The sequence below is a fragment of the Homalodisca vitripennis genome, chromosome 2 (genome assembly GCF_021130785.1).
Source record: "Homalodisca vitripennis isolate AUS2020 chromosome 2, UT_GWSS_2.1, whole genome shotgun sequence".
In the NCBI taxonomy this organism is placed as follows: Eukaryota; Metazoa; Arthropoda; class Insecta; order Hemiptera; family Cicadellidae; genus Homalodisca; species Homalodisca vitripennis.
Window position 1 is genome coordinate 3,458,057 of NC_060208.1, and position 21,253 is coordinate 3,479,309.

Sequence of the window (21,253 nt, forward strand, 5' to 3'; positions counted from 1 at the left end):
ATTTATCTCCAAAAGTCTTTATTTTATCCATTGTTTTGATTTTTATATTCCTATTGACAAGTAGAAGTATTGTGAATGCGACTGGGTAAAACTCACTATATAAGTCACTGAAGTGTGAGGCTTTCGAGTCCTAAGCCGAGCTGAGGTAATAGTAAAGGTATGGGTCTCGTAGAACCCCAAGCCGGGTTTAACGAAAGAGTAAGTGAGGCTATAGAACCCCACATAGGCATGAATGTGTTAATAACGAAAATTTTATGTGAAATTTGAGAACAAAAACTATTTGAATATTGAGTTTAGTTCCAGTTCACCTTCCTATTTATTGCAGCGTCTGGTATCTGACGCTGTCTCAGACTTGACTCATGGAATCTGGAGGTTCATCTAAAGAGATCAAAGAAAGTCGGTGACAAAGAGGCTCAAAACGAACCTTCACATCGCTTCGACGAATAGGTAAAGTGGCAGTCTCATTGGCTCATCAGGCGCACAATCCTCACTCGCCTTTCTGTTTCCTAAACAAGTTGTACTTAACACTTAAATAGGTAAAGTGGCAGTCTCATTGGCTCATCAGGCGCACAATCCTCACTCACCTTTCTGTTTCCTAAACAAGTTGTACTTAACACTTAAATAGGTAAAGTGGCAGTCTCATTGGCTCATCAGGCGCACAATCCTCACTCACCTTTCTGTTTCCTAAACAAGTTGTACTTAACACTTAAATAGGTAAAGTGGCAGTCTCATTGGCTCATCAGGCGCACAATCCTCACTCACCTTTCTGTTTCCTAAACAAGTTGTACTTAACACTTAAATAGGTTTAAACAATATGTATTATTTTGCAACATAGAAAATGTGCTTGTTGCCTCTGCTGCAAGTAGAGCAGGAAATACTGAATTTTGTGAAACTGACTTGAATTTTGTTGAGTCACAAATATTTATGTCCAGTATTAACCCTAAACAACTTGTTATAACATTTCTTTACATAATTATGTATTTTGTACCAATACTACTACACACAAACGATTTTTCCAGGAAACTTGCAGAATATCTGAAAAATTAGTTTTCAATGTTAAATTTATACCTGTGGTTGCCTTTTTAAAACTTACCTAAATATCATTTTCCATTTGATTAACCTCAAAAAATTATGGTTTAACTGAGGTGTGTGTTGTGTCTGTGCCACTATTGGCAAAATTAGACATTTATTAGGCATCAAATTTCTATCCTTTGAAATTTTGTGAAATTATACATCACATTTACACACATTTTATTTATTCCGGTAGGTTGGTCCTGACAAAATGTCAGGTTCAGCAAACTCCCCTCCAGGAGATATTGAATCACAGAAATTGGAAATGGAAACTCAACTGGCGGTTTGCTTCGATTATAGGTCTAGAAATAGAAAATACAAACGTCAATCATGATTTTGCAGAAAATGTTACAGTACAATCAGACCATAACACTACTAATGTAGGCCAACAGAAAAGAAAGTTCTGTGAAGGCGATAATTGTATTAATCCAACAGAACAAAATCCTAGACCCAATGCCTCCAGTTTGGACACAAATCATGTGGCAAAAAGACATAACATTAGACGGTCGAGATTATACAACGAATCAAACAAAGGACCGTATGAAGTAATCATACAAAGTAGGGACGGGAAAAAATCAACCCATTTTTGATAGGCAAAATATTTAAAAATGGAGACTATAAAATTGACCATATTAAACGAGTAGGCAGAAATCTAACTGATTTGTGAAGATGCTTTTTCGGCAAATGAGTTAGTAAATTGTGTTCATTTAAAGAATTGTAATATTTTTATACTAGCCAGTAAGGTGGAAATCACTGGGGTTGCGTATATCGAACCTGAAATTACTGAACAAGAAGTGATAAGTGAGAGAAGTCCCCCTATCCCATAGTTCATGCCAAAAGATTTACAATGTAAACCGACAAGTAACACACACATTCATGACTTTAATATTTGAATCAGACCAGCTTCCAGATTTTGTATATCTAAATTATGTGCGAATACCCATTGAACGGTACATGTTGCCTATCAAGCAATGCTATAACTGTTTTCAATATGGTCATGTAGCTAAGTCTCCTTGCAAATTTGAAAAGATATGTTGAGACTGCGGACTGAGGTTTCACAATGGTGAATGTACACAGTCAAAAAATGTGTCAACTGCCATGGTAACCACAGTAGCAACAGTAAGTCGTGCAAAGAATATGAGAGACAAAAAAACATTATGCAAAGGATGTATATCCATAGAGAAGATTTTTTGACGGCAAGTAAACACTTCCCAACAAATAACCTAAAACATAATCCATACAGCATCCAGAGGAAATCATACGCAACTATAACAAAGCAGACTGCATTCTACAGTCAACCTCCATCAATTACCGGCAGTGATAATTCCCTTCTGCTCTCAAGTAATAGATTTCTAGGACTCAGTGATATAATAGAACCCAGCAATACAACACTTGACAAACCTATCAATACCAAACCAAGATTCGTCAAACCAAAGGTAAACTTGTCTGAAAAATCCTATAGTAGGACCTCCAGTTCAAGTATCGACAATATATCTTACCAACCTGCAAACAAAAATCCGAAAATCGAACGCTCAACGCCTGCGAATAAAGGACATTTAAAAAATTATTAAATTACAAAATTAAAGAATTGAGAACCAAAATACAAGGCGAAGGGGTCATTAATAAACAAAAAGTAGATGACTTACTAGCACAACTTCTTTAAAGATTTATTAGCGTCTCAAAAACCTGGAAATACAATCCAGACATATAATAAAAACACATAAAATAAATCAGGAAACAAACAAATAGACCCCAAAGACAGTGTTTTTTTGGTCCTAATCCACGAAACTTCTGCAATGAACAGAAAAGAAAATAATCAATTAAATTTGATTCAATGGAACTTAAGGTCTATCAAACAAAAATGGGCAGAACTTATTCAATATATGACAAAAAACAAGATTCATATTGCAATCCTACAAGAAACATGGCTTTGTCCACATGATACGATCAGAAATAACAATTTCAGAATATTACGACTTGATAGAGAAGATGGTTATGGAGGTGTAGCTTTCGTTATTCATAACTCTCTGACCGCAAAAATAATCAAAGAACATAATATCCAAATCCTAGGCATAACAATAACAAACTCTTTTAGATCATTAAATATATACAACTTGTATTGTACCAATAAACCAATAAATTGCTCCTTCTGGCTAGAGTATATTTTTAGCTTAGATCAAGGTAATACAATGATTTGTGGAGATTTTTATGCTCACCATCAGTTCTGGAACTGCAAAAAACCTGACAAAAGAGGTAATGACATCTTTAGGAATTTCAGTAACTCAAATTTTATACTGACTAACGACCATTCCTTCACTACCATTCCGAGCTTATTTCATAATCAGTCAATCATAGACCTAACATTCTTAACCCCTGAACTTTACACACATCTTGATAACTGGGAAGTCCTATCTGATGCGATGGGGAGCAACCACTTTCCAATAGTAATGACTCTAAATTCTGTTAAACATTCACCATCCAAGGTAGAAACACCAAGAAGGAACTTTCAGAAAGCAAATTGGCAAAAATATTCAAAATTAGTGGAAGAAAATATGAAAAATATTGTCGACGAGTCCTTAAACATCCAAATAGAAATGTTAGAAAAAATTATGAACAATGCAGCAGATAAATCTATACCCGAATGGAACAGTCCTAGTTTAAGTAACCAAAAAGGCTTTACACTAAAATCATGGTGGACTGCTGAATGTTCTTATGCAATTGCTCAACGAAGGCTTAGTTTTAAGAAATTCAAGATGGATATGAACCCTGTTAGTTACCAAAAATATCAAGAAGCTCAGTTAAAAGCTAAAGACACAATCGAAAGGGCAAAAAAGAATGAATGGCATAAATTATGTGCAAACATAGGTGAGAAAAAAATAGCAAATTTGCGTGGAAGGTCATAAGAAAACTGAAAACAAACAAAAGCAATAATGAAATATCACTTATCAAAGAAGACCAGCACCTAGCAGAGAAGTTTATGAAACACATTGTCCCAGATCACGTTCCACAAGCTGAAGAGATATCCACACCAAAAATAAAGGATACAGATCTCATACTTGAAGAAAACTTCACAATGACTGAGTTAATTGCAGTTCTTAAAACAAAGAAAAAAGGTACTGCTCCAGGAAATGACCTTATTTCCTATAGTATGATAACTCACCTACCTGAGGAGGCCTTAAACGTACTACTGAATATATATAATAATATTTGGAATGAACAACCTAAGCTTACCACAAAAATGGAAAGATATAAAAGTCATAGCTCTACTTAAACCAGGTAAAGAAAAAGATCATGAGGAATCGTACCGCCCGATTTCTTTGATTTCCGTTTTTATTAAGGTGATGAATGGTATGATAAAAAAAGACTAGAATGGTATGTAGAGAAATACAATCTGATTCCCTTAACTCAGTATGGATTTAGAAGAAACAAAGGATGCGCCGACTATCTACTAAACCTAATACTGGATATGGAAACTGCTCGAACTTTTAACGAAACATTAATATTAACAAGTCTAGACATATCATGTGCATATGATAGTGTAAATTTACCCTATCTGTTTAGAAAAATGTACATTTATGGTGTTTTTCTCAAAAAAGTTTATCATTCATTGTCAAAATGGCTTGTAGGTAGATCACTTAATTTGGTTTCAAACCAAGGCATCATCTAGAGTGACCTGTTAAGGTATGCCTCAGGGAAGCACCTTGAACCCATTGCTATTCTCATTATATTTGGCAGAAATAAACAATTGTTTGCCTGAAGGAGTCATATCCCTACAATATGCTGATGATGATGTGGCTTTGTACTCAAGTAATAAGAAAATTGATCAAGTACTGGTTAAAATGCAGACCTCACTCACAAATATTGATAACCTTTTCAATAATATGAGATTTAGTTTAAGTGTGAGTAAATGCAAAGCTATGGTTGTATCTAGAAAGAAGAGGATAAACAATGTTGTAAATCTTAAAGTTGAAGGTCAACAACTCCCAATTGAGTCAAGAGTTAAAATGCTCGGTATAACGGTCGATAATTAATTAAAATTTGATGAACACATAAACAACTTAATAAACCAATGCAGTAAAGATCTAAATATCATCAAGATGATTACCTGTGGAAGAAACAGTGTTAATCCTCATTTCGCAATTACAGTTTATAAAAGCTTAATTAGATCTAAACTTGATTACTGCTCGTTTCTGTTTGGGAACTGTTCAGAGCATAGATTGTTCGAAATAGAAAAAATCAAAACCAAGCTCTAAGGATAGCTTTAGGAGCCCTCAAATCATCTCCTATAATCGCCTTACAATCTGAATCAGCTGTAGAATCTTTAAACCTGCGATGAAAAGTTTTAACGGAAAGACTTGTGTATAAAACTATCACAGATATTAATAACCAAAATCGATACAGATGCCTATACCTACAACTACTGATCAACATCAACCCTTACTGGAAATGTAAAAAGACTCCACTCTATATTGAGGCCATAGATTCCATGGTTAACTTCATCCCAGACTTTCCTGAAATGAATAAGAAAAATTTCAGATCTACTGATTGGGAATTTCCCCCTCAACTAGCAAACATTTCTGTACAGATTAATGATACAATAGATGATACAATTTTAACTAAGAAAGATAATTCTCCGGAAGTTTTCCAACATATAGTTAACCAAATGATCAACTTAATCTATAGAGACAGGATCAAAATATTTACAGACGGTTCTAAAACAGGCAAAGGTACAGGAGCAGCAATTTTGATACCACAAATGAATGTGGAAAAGAAATATAAACTTTCACCAAATGCATCGATTTATACAGCTGAGCTTTTTGCTCTATACACGTGTTCTCAGCTTATGAATAACCTCCCCAACTGTGACATATTAATCTGCTCTGATTCTCTTTCTGCCATCAAATCACTACAAAGTATATGTGATGGCATAATAGAAGATAACATGTCTCTTGAAATAATAAAAAACTGTGTAGACTCCAAGAACAGAATAACCTTTCAGTGGATACCTAGCCAGATCTATTTTCCTGTTTATGCCAATGCTAATGGATGTATTAAGTTTCAATGTCTTATTACTTTTCCTCAATAAAATATATTTTTAAATTAACTGTGCCAAAATTGCGATACAAAAAAGTTTGTATGTGAGGATTTTGTTTATTATTTGGTCAGGAAACTTTCACCAGCGGGAAAGTTTTTCTGAATGAACTGAAGTTAATTTTAGATTTAATTTTTTTCAGATACATAGTTTAGGTTAGCCGTAATTAAGTCTGAAGTGTAATGTATCACCGACACAGCTGCCCTACAGTTTATGGCCCATTCACGTAAATGCAACACGGCAATACCATTTGAAAGTTTAACATAGAATCACTTTAGTTTATTTCTGAAAAAAAAAAAAAAACACTTTAGGCCATAGTGGTGATCTGTGATAAACTAAAAGTTTTAAACTTTAATGAAATTATGTTGAATTTCATTGTATTATATTCGAATAGAAAGTGTTTTGGGGTGTATTGTTTATAAACTAATTTTATGACAGATGAATGTATACGAAACACTGTTGTATAAAGAATCCTGTTTATGAAAAACTTAATTGAGGGGGCTAGAATCAAAACTCGCCATGTCCAATTTTTTGAGAAATTGAGTTAGGAGTATGATCTTATTCTCTATGCATGCCTCTATTCAAATGTATAGATAGTTTGAATCAAAACTTGCCAAAACCTGTTTAAATATATAGTTAAATATCAGGGTTAGAAACATAACTGGTCTTGTCCAACACGCTGTTGGAATCAAAACCGGCCTTGTCCACTTGGTAACAAAACTCGCCATGTCCCTTAGAAACAGATGGCTGATTAAGTTGACAGAATCATAACTGACCATTTTAACATTACTACACTTTTCCTTTTCTTTCCCTTTTAATTTGGAACAGTTTCCTAGTTTTTAATTACTATGGAAACTGCATGGTGTAAATTGAAAAAAAAAATACTAACAGCCGGCAATAGCATTTTATTGTTGTTCTTTGGAATGAGATGTATTTGTAGTAGGTTCTAAATCTGACCTATACACTGTTATTCATTTTTAATTACCTTGCTAGGAGCATTATATTAGTTAAAAACTTCTAGGTGAAAGTTTTAAACATTATAATGAATAATACAAAATTACGAGCTACTCCAGGAAGAGGTCAAAGTCTGTGATGATAGAGTTGTTATTTTCTTATATGATTACCAAAACAATCTTGTCTTACTCAAGGTTCCTGACCAGGCAGCATACTATTCCCGCCAGTTATATTATTACAACTTTACTATGTGTAAAGGATGATCAAAAGATCCTCAGTCAAAAGAAAAATGTTTTTCTTTATGTTTGGAAAGAAACTGAAGCAGCTTAAGGCTCGAATGATATTGCATCCGCAAATTTATCACAGTCTTTGTCATACATAATTTACAAACGATCGTGAAGAGGTAAGGCTGATATCAGATGGGTGTTGTGGCCAAAATAAGAACACTTCGGTGGTAGCAATGTTATCCTATTGGCTTGCACATGATGCTCCAAATCATGTTAATAAAGTGCAGATTTTCCCAGTAGTCGGGCATTAATATATTCCTCCAGATCGTGTTTTTGGACGGATAGAGAAGGTGTTGAGGAAGAAAGATACGATCGTTCTTCCAGAGGATTATTTGCAAGTTTTTAAAGATCATGGAACCACAATCGAACATGGTAAGGTCAGTGACATTTTTGATTTGAAGCTTAGCAAGGATGACTTGCTTAAGCGCACAACAAATTGGCATTTCCAATTTAATAAATAGAAAAGGATTTTTATTAAAAGATCAAGAAATGGTGGTGTTATTGTTAGAGGCGAAGAGCATTATAGGAGGGATTTTGATAAATACAAGGGTGTTTGTAAGAAAGGGAAGTCCATTAATTTTATGTCTAAAGTGTTTGTTTCTTCCAATGTCAAAGTAAAACCCGAAAAACTCAATGATGTGGATAATTTATTGAAAAAACATTAAAGTGAAGATTGGCAAAATGAACCTTCACTATTATATTATAAACAAGTTTTGACATCAGCTGATCATGTTGTGAATAATAATAATGGCAATGATGAAGATTGGTGTGAACCACGAGAGTTTATTGAGGAAGCTACGGTTATAGTTTCATTTTCAAGCCTAGTTAAGCCTTTTATTTAGCTTTTAAATAAATTTTATTACTTTTTTAGCAAAACAACTAGTTTAGATTTTGTAACACTGTACAGTTTTGTAACAATAAAAGTGTGTTTTTTCTCAAACCTGTAAACATTTCATTATTATTACTAGCAATAAAACCAATTGTTTCTCTATTTCTCAGTAACAAAATTAGCCATGTCCTTGAAGATAAGAAACAAAACTAGTTATGTCCAACAGTTTGTAACAAAACTTGCCATGTCCAAACTATTTTATGCTATAAAGTCCTTGTATTCAACCTTTTAGGCTTGAAATGGATCTTATTAGACATTACATTCATCCTTTAACACATTAATTACCATAAAAACTATGTTGCAAAAGAGAAAATATCCCAAACAGTTTTTTTGGATTTCTGAACATTTACCCATAATGGACATGACGAGTTTTGATTCTAACCCCCTCAATTAATAATTATGTGGCATGACAATAAATTATTTTTTTTAGCATTTCTACGAATACACTATACATAGAGGCATTATACGGTTTATATATGGATTAAACCGTATTACATTGTAGCATTCAATTCAAAATTCGAATACTACCTTAGCAATACATTGTAACATTGTATCAAACTGCAGTCCATTATCTTGTAGCCACTTGATCATTTCTGCTTTTTTGGTACCTGAATTAGGTGCTTTATTAACTTGGACGTTATGATAGGCGGTATTATCAATAATTATTAGAGAGTTAACTGGTAAGTTTGGAATGAGCTGAGTTCTTGTCCATGTCATGAAGTTCGCATGGTTCATCTAATCATGATAATCTCCTTCGCTCGTTCCCGCTTTCCAGATTAAGCAAGCTTCAGGAATAAACCCCATTTCACCCCCTGCGTGCAGTATTATGGCCCTCTCGTCTTTACTTATTTTCTTTTTAAAACCTTGAAGACTGGCGTCACTCCATCCCTTTTCAGTCACATGAGATGATAATATATACGATTCATCAATGTAAACAATAGTAGAGTTCTCTGCTCGCGCTTGTTTTATACTTCGTAAATAGTTTATACGTTTCATTCTTATGTCACTAGCTTCAATCAAAATTTGCCTATTATTTTCAAATTTTTTTCCACCGAAATCCTAATGCAGTAGAAACCCCTCATATCCGGCCACCACGGGACCGAGCCTCTGGCCGGATAACGATTCGGCCGGATAAACCAACCTACAGTACACAGCACTTGATGAAACAAAACAATTGTACTGTACTGTACTAACCGCACTGGAAATAATCAACGAACTGTTTACAGGTTAAACCTATTAGCTCAACTGAGGACAACACAGGAAAATGTAAACAAATAGATACACCAAAATAACGCAAGAGTCGTGGGAGACTAGTGCGTGCAACTGTGCGTCTGCAAGCCGTGGTAAATAAATTTCGATATTGGCTTCCGGGAAATGGCCGGATAAACCGAGGTGCGGTAAAACCGAGGCCGGATATGAGGGGTTCTACTGTGATGCTAATATTTTTCTGAGGCTAGTTAAACCCCCTTCATAGTTATTTTTTTTCATTCAGCTAGTTTTTTAACAATTGAAGAGTTGGCAGGCAACTATCAGTTGTATAAAATTCATGGACGATTCTTCGAACAACACATTTATCTAAGTCGTCTAGTTCTACTATTTTCTTTTGTATTTTTTAGGAGTACGAACACTCCCCTTCAGTGGAAGAATTCATATTTTTTTTCATGGTGAATCTTCTTAATCAGTGTCTTTGAAACACCACAAGCCGCGGCAGTTCTTTCTAAACATTATTTATTTATAGGGATTCGTTTATCATTAGATAGTTTCGACTCATTTGCCATGAACTCACTAACCCTCCATATAATTTCTCGAGCCTGGCTTCTCGTAGTTTTTCTACTAACTAAACTAATGAATTGTGTATAACGCACTTAAACCACTTGTCCACTTCTAACAACAGTGAATACTCGACTGTGAGGGAGAACAGGGATAATAAATATTCGACTGCAGCGGGCCAAACATTGGCGGATGTCTGCAGAACAGTTGTTATATCGAGCAATCCACCCGTCCCCCGCCATAGTCCGCTCGGTTGACTCTTAGCCGCAGAGAGTACCTTCGTTCGTCCCTAGTTGTTGAGGTTATGACTGCATGCTGTCTGTCCTTGAACTGTGCACGTTTTCTGTGTTAAGTGTTAATAATTATTTTAAATGTAAATTTATGTTTTGCTGTTTTTTGGTGAGTGGTTATTTATGTGATTTTCTCACTCTACTTTGGTGGTGGTTTCAATACTTAGTATATAAGCAACTTTCAATTTTAGTAATAGCTGGTTTGGGCCCGTCTCAACGGGTCCAACCATAATGGTTGGAGGAAAATCTGATCAGGAATTACAGATTGCTGTACACAGCATTATGGAGGTTAATGATAGTAATAAGGATGATCAGAATAATCCGAAAAATAATAAACGTAAACATGACAGTGAGTCTGATGAATCTGGTAAAGATGATAATTTAGTCCCTAATAACAAAGATCAAACAAATCAGACCAAAATGTCCAAAAAGACATTTGATCAGAGGTTATATAAAGCTTCTGCCACCGGACCTTTTGAGGTTTATAGTTAGCTCTACTAACAGGACCAAGGTTAATCCATTCACGGTGGGTAAGTTGCTTCAGAAAAATGAGTCACTTATTGATTGTATTAATCGTAAGGGTAGAAATGTAGCTATATATTGTAAGAATTCTGAGTCCGCAAATAAGCTGATAACCAATAACTCACTTCCAAACTACCATATCTTTATCCCCTCTTACAGAGTTCGGATAACAGGCGTTGTCTATGCAGAACCCGATATTGACCCAAAATGAATTTGTTAACCATGCCTGCAGTACAGTACCTATCCTGGAAGCCTATCGCATTACCAAAAATTCAAAAAGAGGGTCCATACAGGACTCATTTTGTTAAAATAATTTTTGAAGGCAATACATTACCAGAAAGAATTATACTAAATCATGTTATTGTACCTGTTGAAAAATATACTTTGCCAGTCAGACAGTGCTACAGGTGCTACTCGTACAATCATGTAGCCAGTTCTCCATGTCAAAACGAGAACTTGTGCGGAACATGTGGTAAAAAGGCACACGGTGACCACTGTGACAAAGACCCTAAATGTGTAAACTGTGATGGTGACCATGTAAGTTTCTCGAAAGATTGTCCAATGTTTAAACGTCAATTAGCAATTAGAAATAGAATGTCAGAATATAATGAAGATTTTTTCACAGCTTCTCAATACTTCCCAAATCCAAAACAACCTTTCCACCAAAATCGGTACCATAAAACCTATGCCTCAAAAGTCTCACCAGATGTAACTAGTTTAACAGAATTCCCTCATATGTTGGCCAGACCACACCCTACTCCAGTAGGAAATTATTTTGACCCCTTAAGTTATGCTCAAGTAAATGAAGAGAATGTAGGGCAGTCCTCTATATTCAGGAAGCCAAGAGATAATTATAGGCCTAATGGAAACAACACAACTAAGCAAAAAATTGTACACAACACACCAAATCGCTGGACAAGGAACAAAAGTAACAAATCTGATAAAAATGAGAGGTTAGGTCTCTCTATGACTTCAGAAAAACAAGTAGACAGTGTTAAACTAAAACAGTCACTTGAAGACTTTAAAGCAAAGGCTTATTTTGAAAAATTGATGTTGGATGCATCAATAGCCAATCCTGACCCTCTAGAGATGATCAACATAGTACTAAGGAATATAAAGAGTATACTTTTAGACTTAAGTATTGGCACTACCGTAGACACCTCGCCCCCTGATGGAAGTACCGGCAGCTCCAATTAAAATACTGCAATGGAATGTTCAGTCAATCAAATCAAAATGGGCTGAATTATCCTTTTTTGTGTGTAAGTACAATATTAAGGTTATTGTCTTACAAGAAACATGGCTAAAACCAAATGAAACAATATTGTTTAAAAATTTCTCTGCTGTGAGAAATGATAGGTTTGATGGTTATGGTGGGTCTGCAATTTTAATCCACAAGTCGCTCACGTGGAGAGGTATTGACTGTGAAGCTGTTTTGGGTTTGGATGCTCAGGATCCAATTCAGGTGTCTGGAGTCACGATCCGGGGCCTTTCAGGGCCTCTTCACATATATAGCATTTATTGTTCTCCAAAAAAGGTAAGGACAGAGTTATGGAAGAACATTTTTTCCAATAAACAAGATTACTCTCTACTGTGTGGCGACTTTAATGGTAAGCATCCCTATTGGTCCGCTGACTTACGCCAAGACACAAGGGGCAGTCATATATACAATGCGTACAGTGACTCTCCACTCATACTTTTAAATGATAAGTCCTTCACCACCACTGGATCTCCTGGCAGAAGACCTTCAACTTTAGATCTTACTTTTGCCACTGTGCAATTAAAAGATAAAATATCGTCTTGGAAGGTAATGAGTGATTCAATGGGTAGTGATCACTACCCTATTATTTTAGAAATTAATGGTAACAAATTGTGCTCACAAACTGTTTTGGGCTCAAAAAAGTCGGGTATAATAAGTTTCACTCATAAAAACTTTAAAAAAGCCAATTGGGGTAAGTTTTCAGAAATAGCTGATAAGACTGCATCCAGTATACTCTCAAATAAGAAATCTGATGATATAAATATTAAGGATCTCAATAAGATATTAAAGGTAGCAATAGAAGACTCAGTCCCCAACTTCTGTCACCAAAATAAGGGAGATGGCAAGTTTTTTTAACGCAAAATCTTGGTGGACACCGGACTGCTCTAAGGCAGTCGCTATAAGAAGAAGAAACTTCAAACTCTTCACAATGAAGATGACTCCCCTAGCATACAGGCAATACAGAACTACACACTATGAGGCCGTGGAGGTGATCCGTAAAGCAAAAAGACAAGCTTGGGTAAGTTTCTGTGAGAACATAGAAAATAAAAATAATACACAAATTTGGAGCACAATTAGAGGTATTAGAAGTGGAACCAAAGATACTTATAACAAGATTTTGCTCAATGATAAAAACTTAAGTTATAGCTTTTTAAAACTTACCACTCCAGACTATGTTCCTATGAAATCTGAAATCAATCAACCGATCTTTACAAAGGCTACAAACCAACTTCCATTGGAAGAAAAATTTAGTCTAGAGGAATTAGATATGGCGATAAAATCTAGAACTAAGCTAACAGCTCCTGGTTTGGACGGGGTAAGCTATTTAATCTTAAAAATGTTACCCTTTTCAGCTAAAACTCTACTGCTTAATGTTTTTAACAACATCTGGTCCGGAGCCGAGATTCCGATGCAATGGAAAACCATCAAGGTAATAGGCATTCTAAAACCAAACAAAGAAAAAGGTAAGGAAAGCTCATATAGACCCATCTCTCTAATGTCATGCATGATAAAAATCTTCAATTTAATGGTAAAACACAGATTGGAATGGTTTATCATTAAAAACAAACTAATACCAGACTACCAATTTGCCTACCAAAAAAAGAGAGGTTGTAATGATTTCCTGTTAGCATTCATGGTTGATATTCATGTGAATTTAATGCAAAATAGGATTGCAGCTGCTGTCTCGCTGGACCTGAGCAGTGCCTATGATACGGTTTCTCTGCCCGCTCTGGTGAGTAAGTTGTTTGTCCTGGGTATTCCCCACAGATTTATAACTCATGTACATAAATGGTTAAGCTATAGACAATTGACTTTTGTCGGAAGCCAGCATACCCTCACCAGGTCTACTGTCAAAGGACTACCCCAAGGTTGTGTGCTCAGCCCAATCTTGTTCTCACTTTATATATCTGATGTGGGAATTCAGTTACCAAAAGAGATCCAACCCTTTTTATATGCAGATGATCTCACATTAGTCTGTAGTGGTACACGGTTTGACGGTGTTGATGCTCGGATGCGAGAAGCCCTGTCTAGTCTTACCCAGTACTGTCAACTGCTGTCCCTGGCAATCAATGTAAATAAGTGCAAAATAATAATCTTTAGCAGGAAGAGGCAGACAACAAACCCAAATTGGACTGTAAATAATGTAAGTATCCCAGTTGGAGATTGCCTCAAAATTTTGGGTATCATTTTTGACAAAAAACTGAATTTTAAAACAACATGTAAGCTGTTTGGTGAGTAAAACTCTTAAGGACCTAGACATTCTTAAGTCACTGGCCTGCGGAAGGAATGGTGTACACCCTCAGCTACTTTTAAAGGTATACTGCAGTATAATCAGAGCTAAACTAGATTATGGTGGCTTTTTGTTTTGGGCATTTACCAAATAGTGTTTTGAATAAACTAGACATTATTCAAAATCAGGCTCTCAGGTGCATATTGGGTGCTATGAAGTCAACCCCAATTTTAGCTCTTCAAATGGAAGCAGCAGTACCCAACTTGCAGACCAGAAGGAAAATGTTAACTGAAAGACTAGTTTTCAAAGTACTGTCTGAACCTAACCATCCAGTTTATGTAAATTTAAAGTATTTAAGTATGGCAGCAAATCATCACGAATACTGGGCCAAGAAGACCACACCACTGTATATAAAATCAGTAAGTACTGTAGAAAGGATAGTAATCCAAACCTGTGTCAAAGAAACTAGACTAATTGACAGTCTGGAGAAGCCAATTACTATGCTGGATTTAAACTTATGTTGCAGGGTAGATATTAATCGGATGGAAAATCCAAAATCCGAAATTCCTCCTGAAACACTCAAAAAATTATTTATAGAACAAATAAATGAGGAATTTTCAGACTACATAAAAATTTACACAGATGGATCGAGAAACGCAGAGGGTTCTGGAGCAGCTGTATTATTACAAGGTAGGCCTAATCATCTTAGTTATAAATTCTGTTTACCCAAAATAGCTTCCAGCTACACAGCCGAACTTTACGCCATAAAGAAAGCAATCGAGATAGCGAATCTTCAACCAGGTAACAAAGTACTAATTTGTTCTGACTCAAAAGCAGCCATCCATGCAGTCAAAACAGCCTGTAAACTTGATTATATTGATAACATTACATCCCAAATCGTGGAGGAGGTCCTTTCTTCAGAAAAGAAAATAACACTTCAGTGGGTTCCTGGTCATGTGGGTATTACACCAAATGAAATAGTAGATAAGCTGGCGAAAGAGGCAATTCAGACAGGAAAAGTAATCAAAGATCTGGTCCTTCCGATGGGTGACTTTGTCAGCCATTTAAAATGTGAAATGACATCCTTATACAAAGCTGAAGTAGAACAAAGCAATAAAGCAAGATGGTATAGGGATGTGCAGCGGGACCTTCCTATGGTCCCATGGTTTAAGAATGCTAAGATAGGAAGAAGTAAACTAGTCACAATAATTAGGCTAAGACTGGGTCATGCACAGGTAAATGAAACTTTATTCAGAATAAACTGCTACTTTACTGAAAAATGTCTCAAGTGTACATTGAATGTGAAAGAAAGTCTTCAGCACCTAATCTTTGAATGCCCAACATATGATAGCTTCAGAGAACCATTAATACAACATTTAAAGGAAAAGAAAGTAAGGCCACCATTCTATCTCAAAGAGCTGTTGGTAAGTTTTGACTTAGGCGTATTGTTAGAAATAGTAAGGTACCTAAATAGTATAAATAGGTCAATTTGATAAAGGCAATTGGGTGTTACTAACATTCAAGTATAGAACTCTTCCACACTATCTTGGAGTCATATTTGTTACCTACTCCAGGTTCTAACAATTTGTATTTATCTCCAGGGTCTGAATCCTTTTCGGAGTAGAAAGTCGCCTGGAGGACCTCAGGCGTGAAGAAGAAAGTCTGATCAGTGGGCCCCAACCATTTCCATTGATCCTGTAACCTAAAAGCCTTTCCTATAGCTTGTCCCCCTCTGTGTGTAAATAACTGAACACTACAGGAACAATTGATTGATAACAAAGTCAGGTTATAGGCAAATACTAACATTTATGTGGAATTGTAATTAACTTCCCCTTCCCATGAAAAGAAACAGTGTGAAAGTGAAATAAAAAAAAAAAAAAATTAACACCCTCACCACAAATCAGTTAAATGCAATACATACAGTGAAAAGTGAAATAAATAGTAAGGGTTATTCAAAACATTCAAAAGTGCGATAAAAACAGTGGAAAGTGAAATAAATAATAAAGACTATTGTGGTTCCATGCCCATATGGTAGCAGAACCAGCTACATTTTGGTAGCTAAGAAAGAAAGAAAGAAAAAAGAAAAGACTCTTAGCCGAACCTTCAGCGCGCGTACTGTACCAAGATATGAGACTTAGCAGAAGGGAAATAGTAAATATAATCAGACTAAAAATAGGACATGTCACAGTTAACAAAAACTCTTCATCTAATGAAACTTTATTTAACTCCTCTGTGCTTAAATTGCACTGCAGGAGTAAATGAGACAGCGGATCATCTTCTAATGAAATGTCCACAATTTGAATATGCAAGAAACTCATGTTTCCAACAAATTAGAAGAATACCTGATGACGATACCTCAGAAAAACTCAAAAAATTTTTATCTAGTTTTGATGAAAGATTATATAAGGAAATAAATCGATTTCTGACAACCATAAAAAGAAACATAGCCTATAGCATAATAGTGAAATAATGATCGAAGGCAATCGCAGATGAAACCAGTGCAAAACATTCTTTTAAGTGAGAATTGACTTCATGGTGTAATGCCAAGTCAGCCGTAAGGCATTTAGATAAAAAAAATTGTAATCACTTTTGTTTTGTTTTGATTTTCATTCTGTTTCTGCAGGTTAAATTTGATTTGGTTTTGGCTTTTAGGCTTTTAACTTGTTTGATTTGGAATAATAAATAATTCATAAAATAAAATAATTCATTAAATCCAATTAAATAATTAATTTCAAATCTAGTTATTGTTTGTATAAAATAAGTTTGTGTTTGGAGAAGTGTTACTAGTCCTTTCCTGTAGTAAGTAAGTAGGCATATGTTATAGTAACTTAATTATTTTCGTTATAAGTTTTAGGGCTATTCACAACAGATATAAAATTAAGCTATATATTCATTTTATTTGCTGGAAACAATAGTTAGGTCTTATTGTCTATTAACCACAACTAGATTAGGCTAACAATGTAGGAGAAAATGCTGGGGTCTCCATAACATAACCACAATATCCTTTTCCTTTCAGACAGACCTACAAAAATCTTATCCAAGATAATCGCTGCAGCGACGGTCAAACATCACCACAAAAAGCCACTTTATAAAGTAACTATAATGCTTTTCGATGAAAGTAATGGGTAGCATTCGATAGTGGATAAATAAATGGTAAATCTTAAGATCAGCGACTACCGCTCTGATCGCCGTAATTTTTTGCATAATAACAGGTTAACGTAATTTCACCGAAAAAAAAAATAGTCCCGATTGTCGCCGTAGCCGTTTACCACTCTCCTCCCCCCCCAAAAAAATTTGAAAAAAAAAATTTTAAAAAAACCTGACTGACAGTGCATTTATTAGTTTTTTTGGTGTTATTAGTTCGTAGAGCAGTAGTCCAGGTACTACTTCTAGTATAAACTCGTCTTATCTTATCAGTGATAAACGCACGCCACTTATCTTTTGCCTGTAATGAAACCTGCGTTAGTTCTGTCTGAGTTTTGTGTGTATAAGCAGTCATGGCGTGATCTGGACTTGGACTGGGCGAGTTAATTTTTTTTTCTAAAAGAGCAAGCAGCGCAAAGCGTTGCGCAGCGGGCAAGCATCGCGTGATCTGAGTTTTTGAATAGGCAAGCTAGGGTCTTTTTAGCGTGTGATAAGAACCATCGCACGCCATGTCAATAACTTCACTAATTATTCCTTGTCCATGTGAGTTTGTTTGTTTACGTCTGGCGATCAATCGAAGCCGTCCTATAGTTCACGTGATCTTCCCGGCCAATCAGAAACTTTCCTGTTTGTCACGTAACTACTGTCAACTCATCAAAACGACCATGGTCAGCCATTGTTTTTTAGTTTGATAGTCGAAAATCTTTCTATTTATGTGTTTTGTATTGCCAACATTGTACTGCCGAAAAACTGGTTTTTATATGTTAGCGATAGTCTGGACTATTTTTTTCGGTGAAAATTAACCTGTGTTAGTATGCAAAAAATTACGGCGATTGGAGCGGTAGTCGCTGATCTTAATATTTACCAAATAAATATACTGATTAGTATGAAGTTTGGTACTTTACAATCCTGCTACAAGCCTGAGAGAAGAAGAATATTGTATTTAATTTTCGTTCTTGTTATTTTTTTGTTGTTTATGTATAAATGGTTAGTTTGTTTATGTTTCTTGTTGCAAGTATGTAGGCTAATATTATTTGAAGTTATTATTTATTCAAGTAGTATAGGCAAGTTTTGAAAAGTATTTCTCTTTCACGGGAGTGATTTAGTAAAATAAATAATTAGTGTTGTTTTGTTTAAAAATAACCAAGTTTCGTAATCTATAAGCGGCTTACACTCGTTATTCAGTTGTTTTTATTGAACAGTTTGATATATTATATGCCAACTTCGATATGCACAAATCGTACACAATAAGTTAATTTAAGGTATCTATGAGTTAAAGGCCGACCTCGCAAATCACGAATTTCACATTATCAACGTATTCTGCTCATCCTCCTGAACAAAAATATATATGGTTTTAGGGGGGTTGCAAATGACAAAATAACATGGTTTTAAAGGGAATATTCATAAACAGTTAAGTTTTTAATGTTCTGTTTGTGTGCTGCGTCTGGATATCTGTTTAATTCAATACTATCTGTGGCCGTGACTGATGGCGTATCTGTTATCTGAACGCTCTGGGACAGAAGTCGGTGCTTCACAAGATATCGTGTACCGTAGTTTTTATCAAGTGACAATCATGGATCAACTATCCACTAGTTTGATGAATCGTAGTGAATTGAGTGTTTTGTCGGGCATGTTTACGTTTTGACTGAAACAAGATTATTTCATTTTTAATAGAACATGGAATTTTTAATAATGAGTGTATTTATTCGTCGCGTGATCGCGTATTGTTTTTGAACCAGGAGACTTTGATGTTTCGTTGTGACAGAAAAATTTGTAAAAGTAGTAAAAACAAGATTTAAATGTTGTAATTTTAAAAAATCGGTCTGGGCAGGTTTCTGTTTTGAAAGAACAGGCTTAGACATAAAAACATATTTTGGTTTGGTGACCACATTGTTGCATTTGAAGCCACTGAGACAACGCTATATTTCGTTAGAGTTTGGCGTTTCCGCACATTCTGTGGTGGACTGGTATTCTTTCTGCTGCGTGTTTCCATCACATTTCAATGATGTTGAAGAAAATTGGCGGTTCTCTGACAGTTGTTGAAATTGATGAGGCCAAATCTGGAAGGAGAAAATACAGTTGCGGCAGAAGAATTCAGGGATAGTGGGTTCTTGGGGGAATCGAAAGGCAGAGCAGAGATTTCTTCCTTTTTTCTGTTGAACAACGTGACAGAGACATCCTGCTTGTCATAATTAAACAATGGGTTCTGCCAGGTATGACAATTGTTAGCGACTGTTGGAAGGCCTACAACTGTCTCGGTGACTGACAAGAATTCAGGCACTTCTCCGTCAATCATCAAATCAAATCAGATTTTTAATTGCCGGAACATTCTACATCGCATGGCAAAAGTCAACTTTTTACTTGCTAGAATTTTGTCATACACCCCACAATAGATCTCATTCAAAACATACAATTTACATACATCCATTCATTCGCCAATGATTCCCACTTCCAGCGACGGATTTAGTCAGTCTTTTTAATTGGTGGTCTCCTATGCTATAAACTCGTCTACATTTTAAAATGTTTGTGACACTAAAAAGCGTTTCAAACGAGTTTTTAACACCTTGGGTGTTGGAGCGTTTTTTTATTGAATTTGGTAATTTGTTGATGAAATGAGCACCTGCCTGTGAAGGCAAGCGTTCATAAACCACCGTCCTTTGTCTACCAGTTCGGTAGTTATCTCTGCCTCTAGTCTCAACACATGTATGGATAGTAGTGAGAGTGGCCAGCAGACACCCCCACCAGGTCACATAAAAAGCCCATCTGTGACTGAGATCAGTCAAATGACTGAAGATAACCCACAGGAGAATACCACCAGTTCCCCTTCAAACTGTGAACAGCCGTGGCAGTGGCAGGATTACACTCTTCCCAAGGCAGACTACCAGGCCCACTTCTAGAGAGAATAGTTTGGAAGAATTACAGCAGTCGTCCCAGTCGGAACCAAATGTCCAACTCTCAGAGTCAAACCAACAGACACCTCTACGAGGATACTCTGCCTGTCTCCCTCCGGAGGAAAGTCCTGGAACATCTTTGCTGTCCTCAACTCTTGTGAATAATAGTATTTCTTCACCAGTACAGGGCTTTAACACACCAAACACTGACAAAATTATTTTGATGCAAAAATTAGTGAATGAGTGCAATCATGTTACAAGAGAGCCTCAGGCTGAAAATAGTTATTTTTTAAGGAAAAACAAACACCATGTAACAAAGCCTTAGTTAATAGCAATAGTCTATCATGTGAAGCAAATAAGAATCATAATAGGCTAACCATATTAACAATTATTTTGGGATGTTTTTGAATGTTCAAGGGCTCAGAAACAAAACATTACTGTTAGAGACCTCTTTAACTAATGTTTCAAATTTAATTTTCATTTGTTTATCAGAGCATTGGCTTAACCCTGCTGAATTGCCATCTTCCTTCCCAAGTGGATTTAGTTGCATCTCAGCCTATTGCCGGAATTCTCATAGTAGAGGTGGTTGCCTGATCTTTGTAAATGATCAGGTTCAGTCAAGACCATGTGATGTGAATAGTTTCTGCATAGAATTTCATTTTGAATGTTGTGCAGTTTTTATAGATGAATTGAAAGTTTTAATAATATCTTTATACCACTCCACAGCAGGCGATTACAATATATTTTTCTTGAAAACCCTGGAAAATTTGCTTTCTTATACATCTAAGTGGCCAAACTATACTGTCATAGTCGGTGGGGACATAAATATTAATTTTGATGTAAATACAAATAAAA

At 35.6% G+C, this 21,253-nt stretch overlaps 2 protein-coding genes across 4 annotated transcripts in view; both read left to right on the forward strand.

The window, feature by feature from the left end:
• The first annotated feature begins 10,356 nt into the window (after positions 1–10,356).
• On the forward strand, positions 10,357–16,012 carry LOC124356063. Of its 2 annotated transcripts, none has more exons than XM_046807227.1 (2): positions 10,357–10,462; positions 14,890–16,012. In XM_046807227.1, the coding sequence occupies exon 2, from the start codon at positions 14,906–14,908 to the stop codon at positions 15,854–15,856; it is 951 nt and encodes a 316-aa protein (XP_046663183.1). In that variant the 5' UTR covers positions 10,357–10,462; positions 14,890–14,905; the 3' UTR covers positions 15,857–16,012. The 2 variants fall into 2 exon arrangements, with proteins under 2 accessions (XP_046663183.1, XP_046663184.1); XM_046807228.1 differs by lacking the exon at positions 10,357–10,462 and adding an exon at positions 14,506–14,782.
• A 1,007-nt stretch (positions 16,013–17,019) lies between these two features.
• The window catches only part of LOC124356065 (probable chromo domain-containing protein LHP1), a 63,642-nt gene continuing 59,408 nt past the window's right edge, over positions 17,020–21,253 (forward strand). Inside the window, exon 1 of one of the 2 annotated variants that reach the window (XM_046807231.1) lies at positions 17,020–17,166. The gene's annotated coding sequence lies outside the window, so the exon portion shown is untranslated. The remainder of the gene's footprint in view (positions 17,167–21,253) is intronic. The other variant, XM_046807232.1, reaches the window with a different exon arrangement.

Bases quoted from the DNA above. Each gene is read 5' to 3' on its own strand.
- LOC124356063 (XM_046807227.1), top strand. From the start codon at position 14,906: ATGGAAAATCCAAAATCCGAAATTCCTCCTGAAACACTCAAAAAATTA.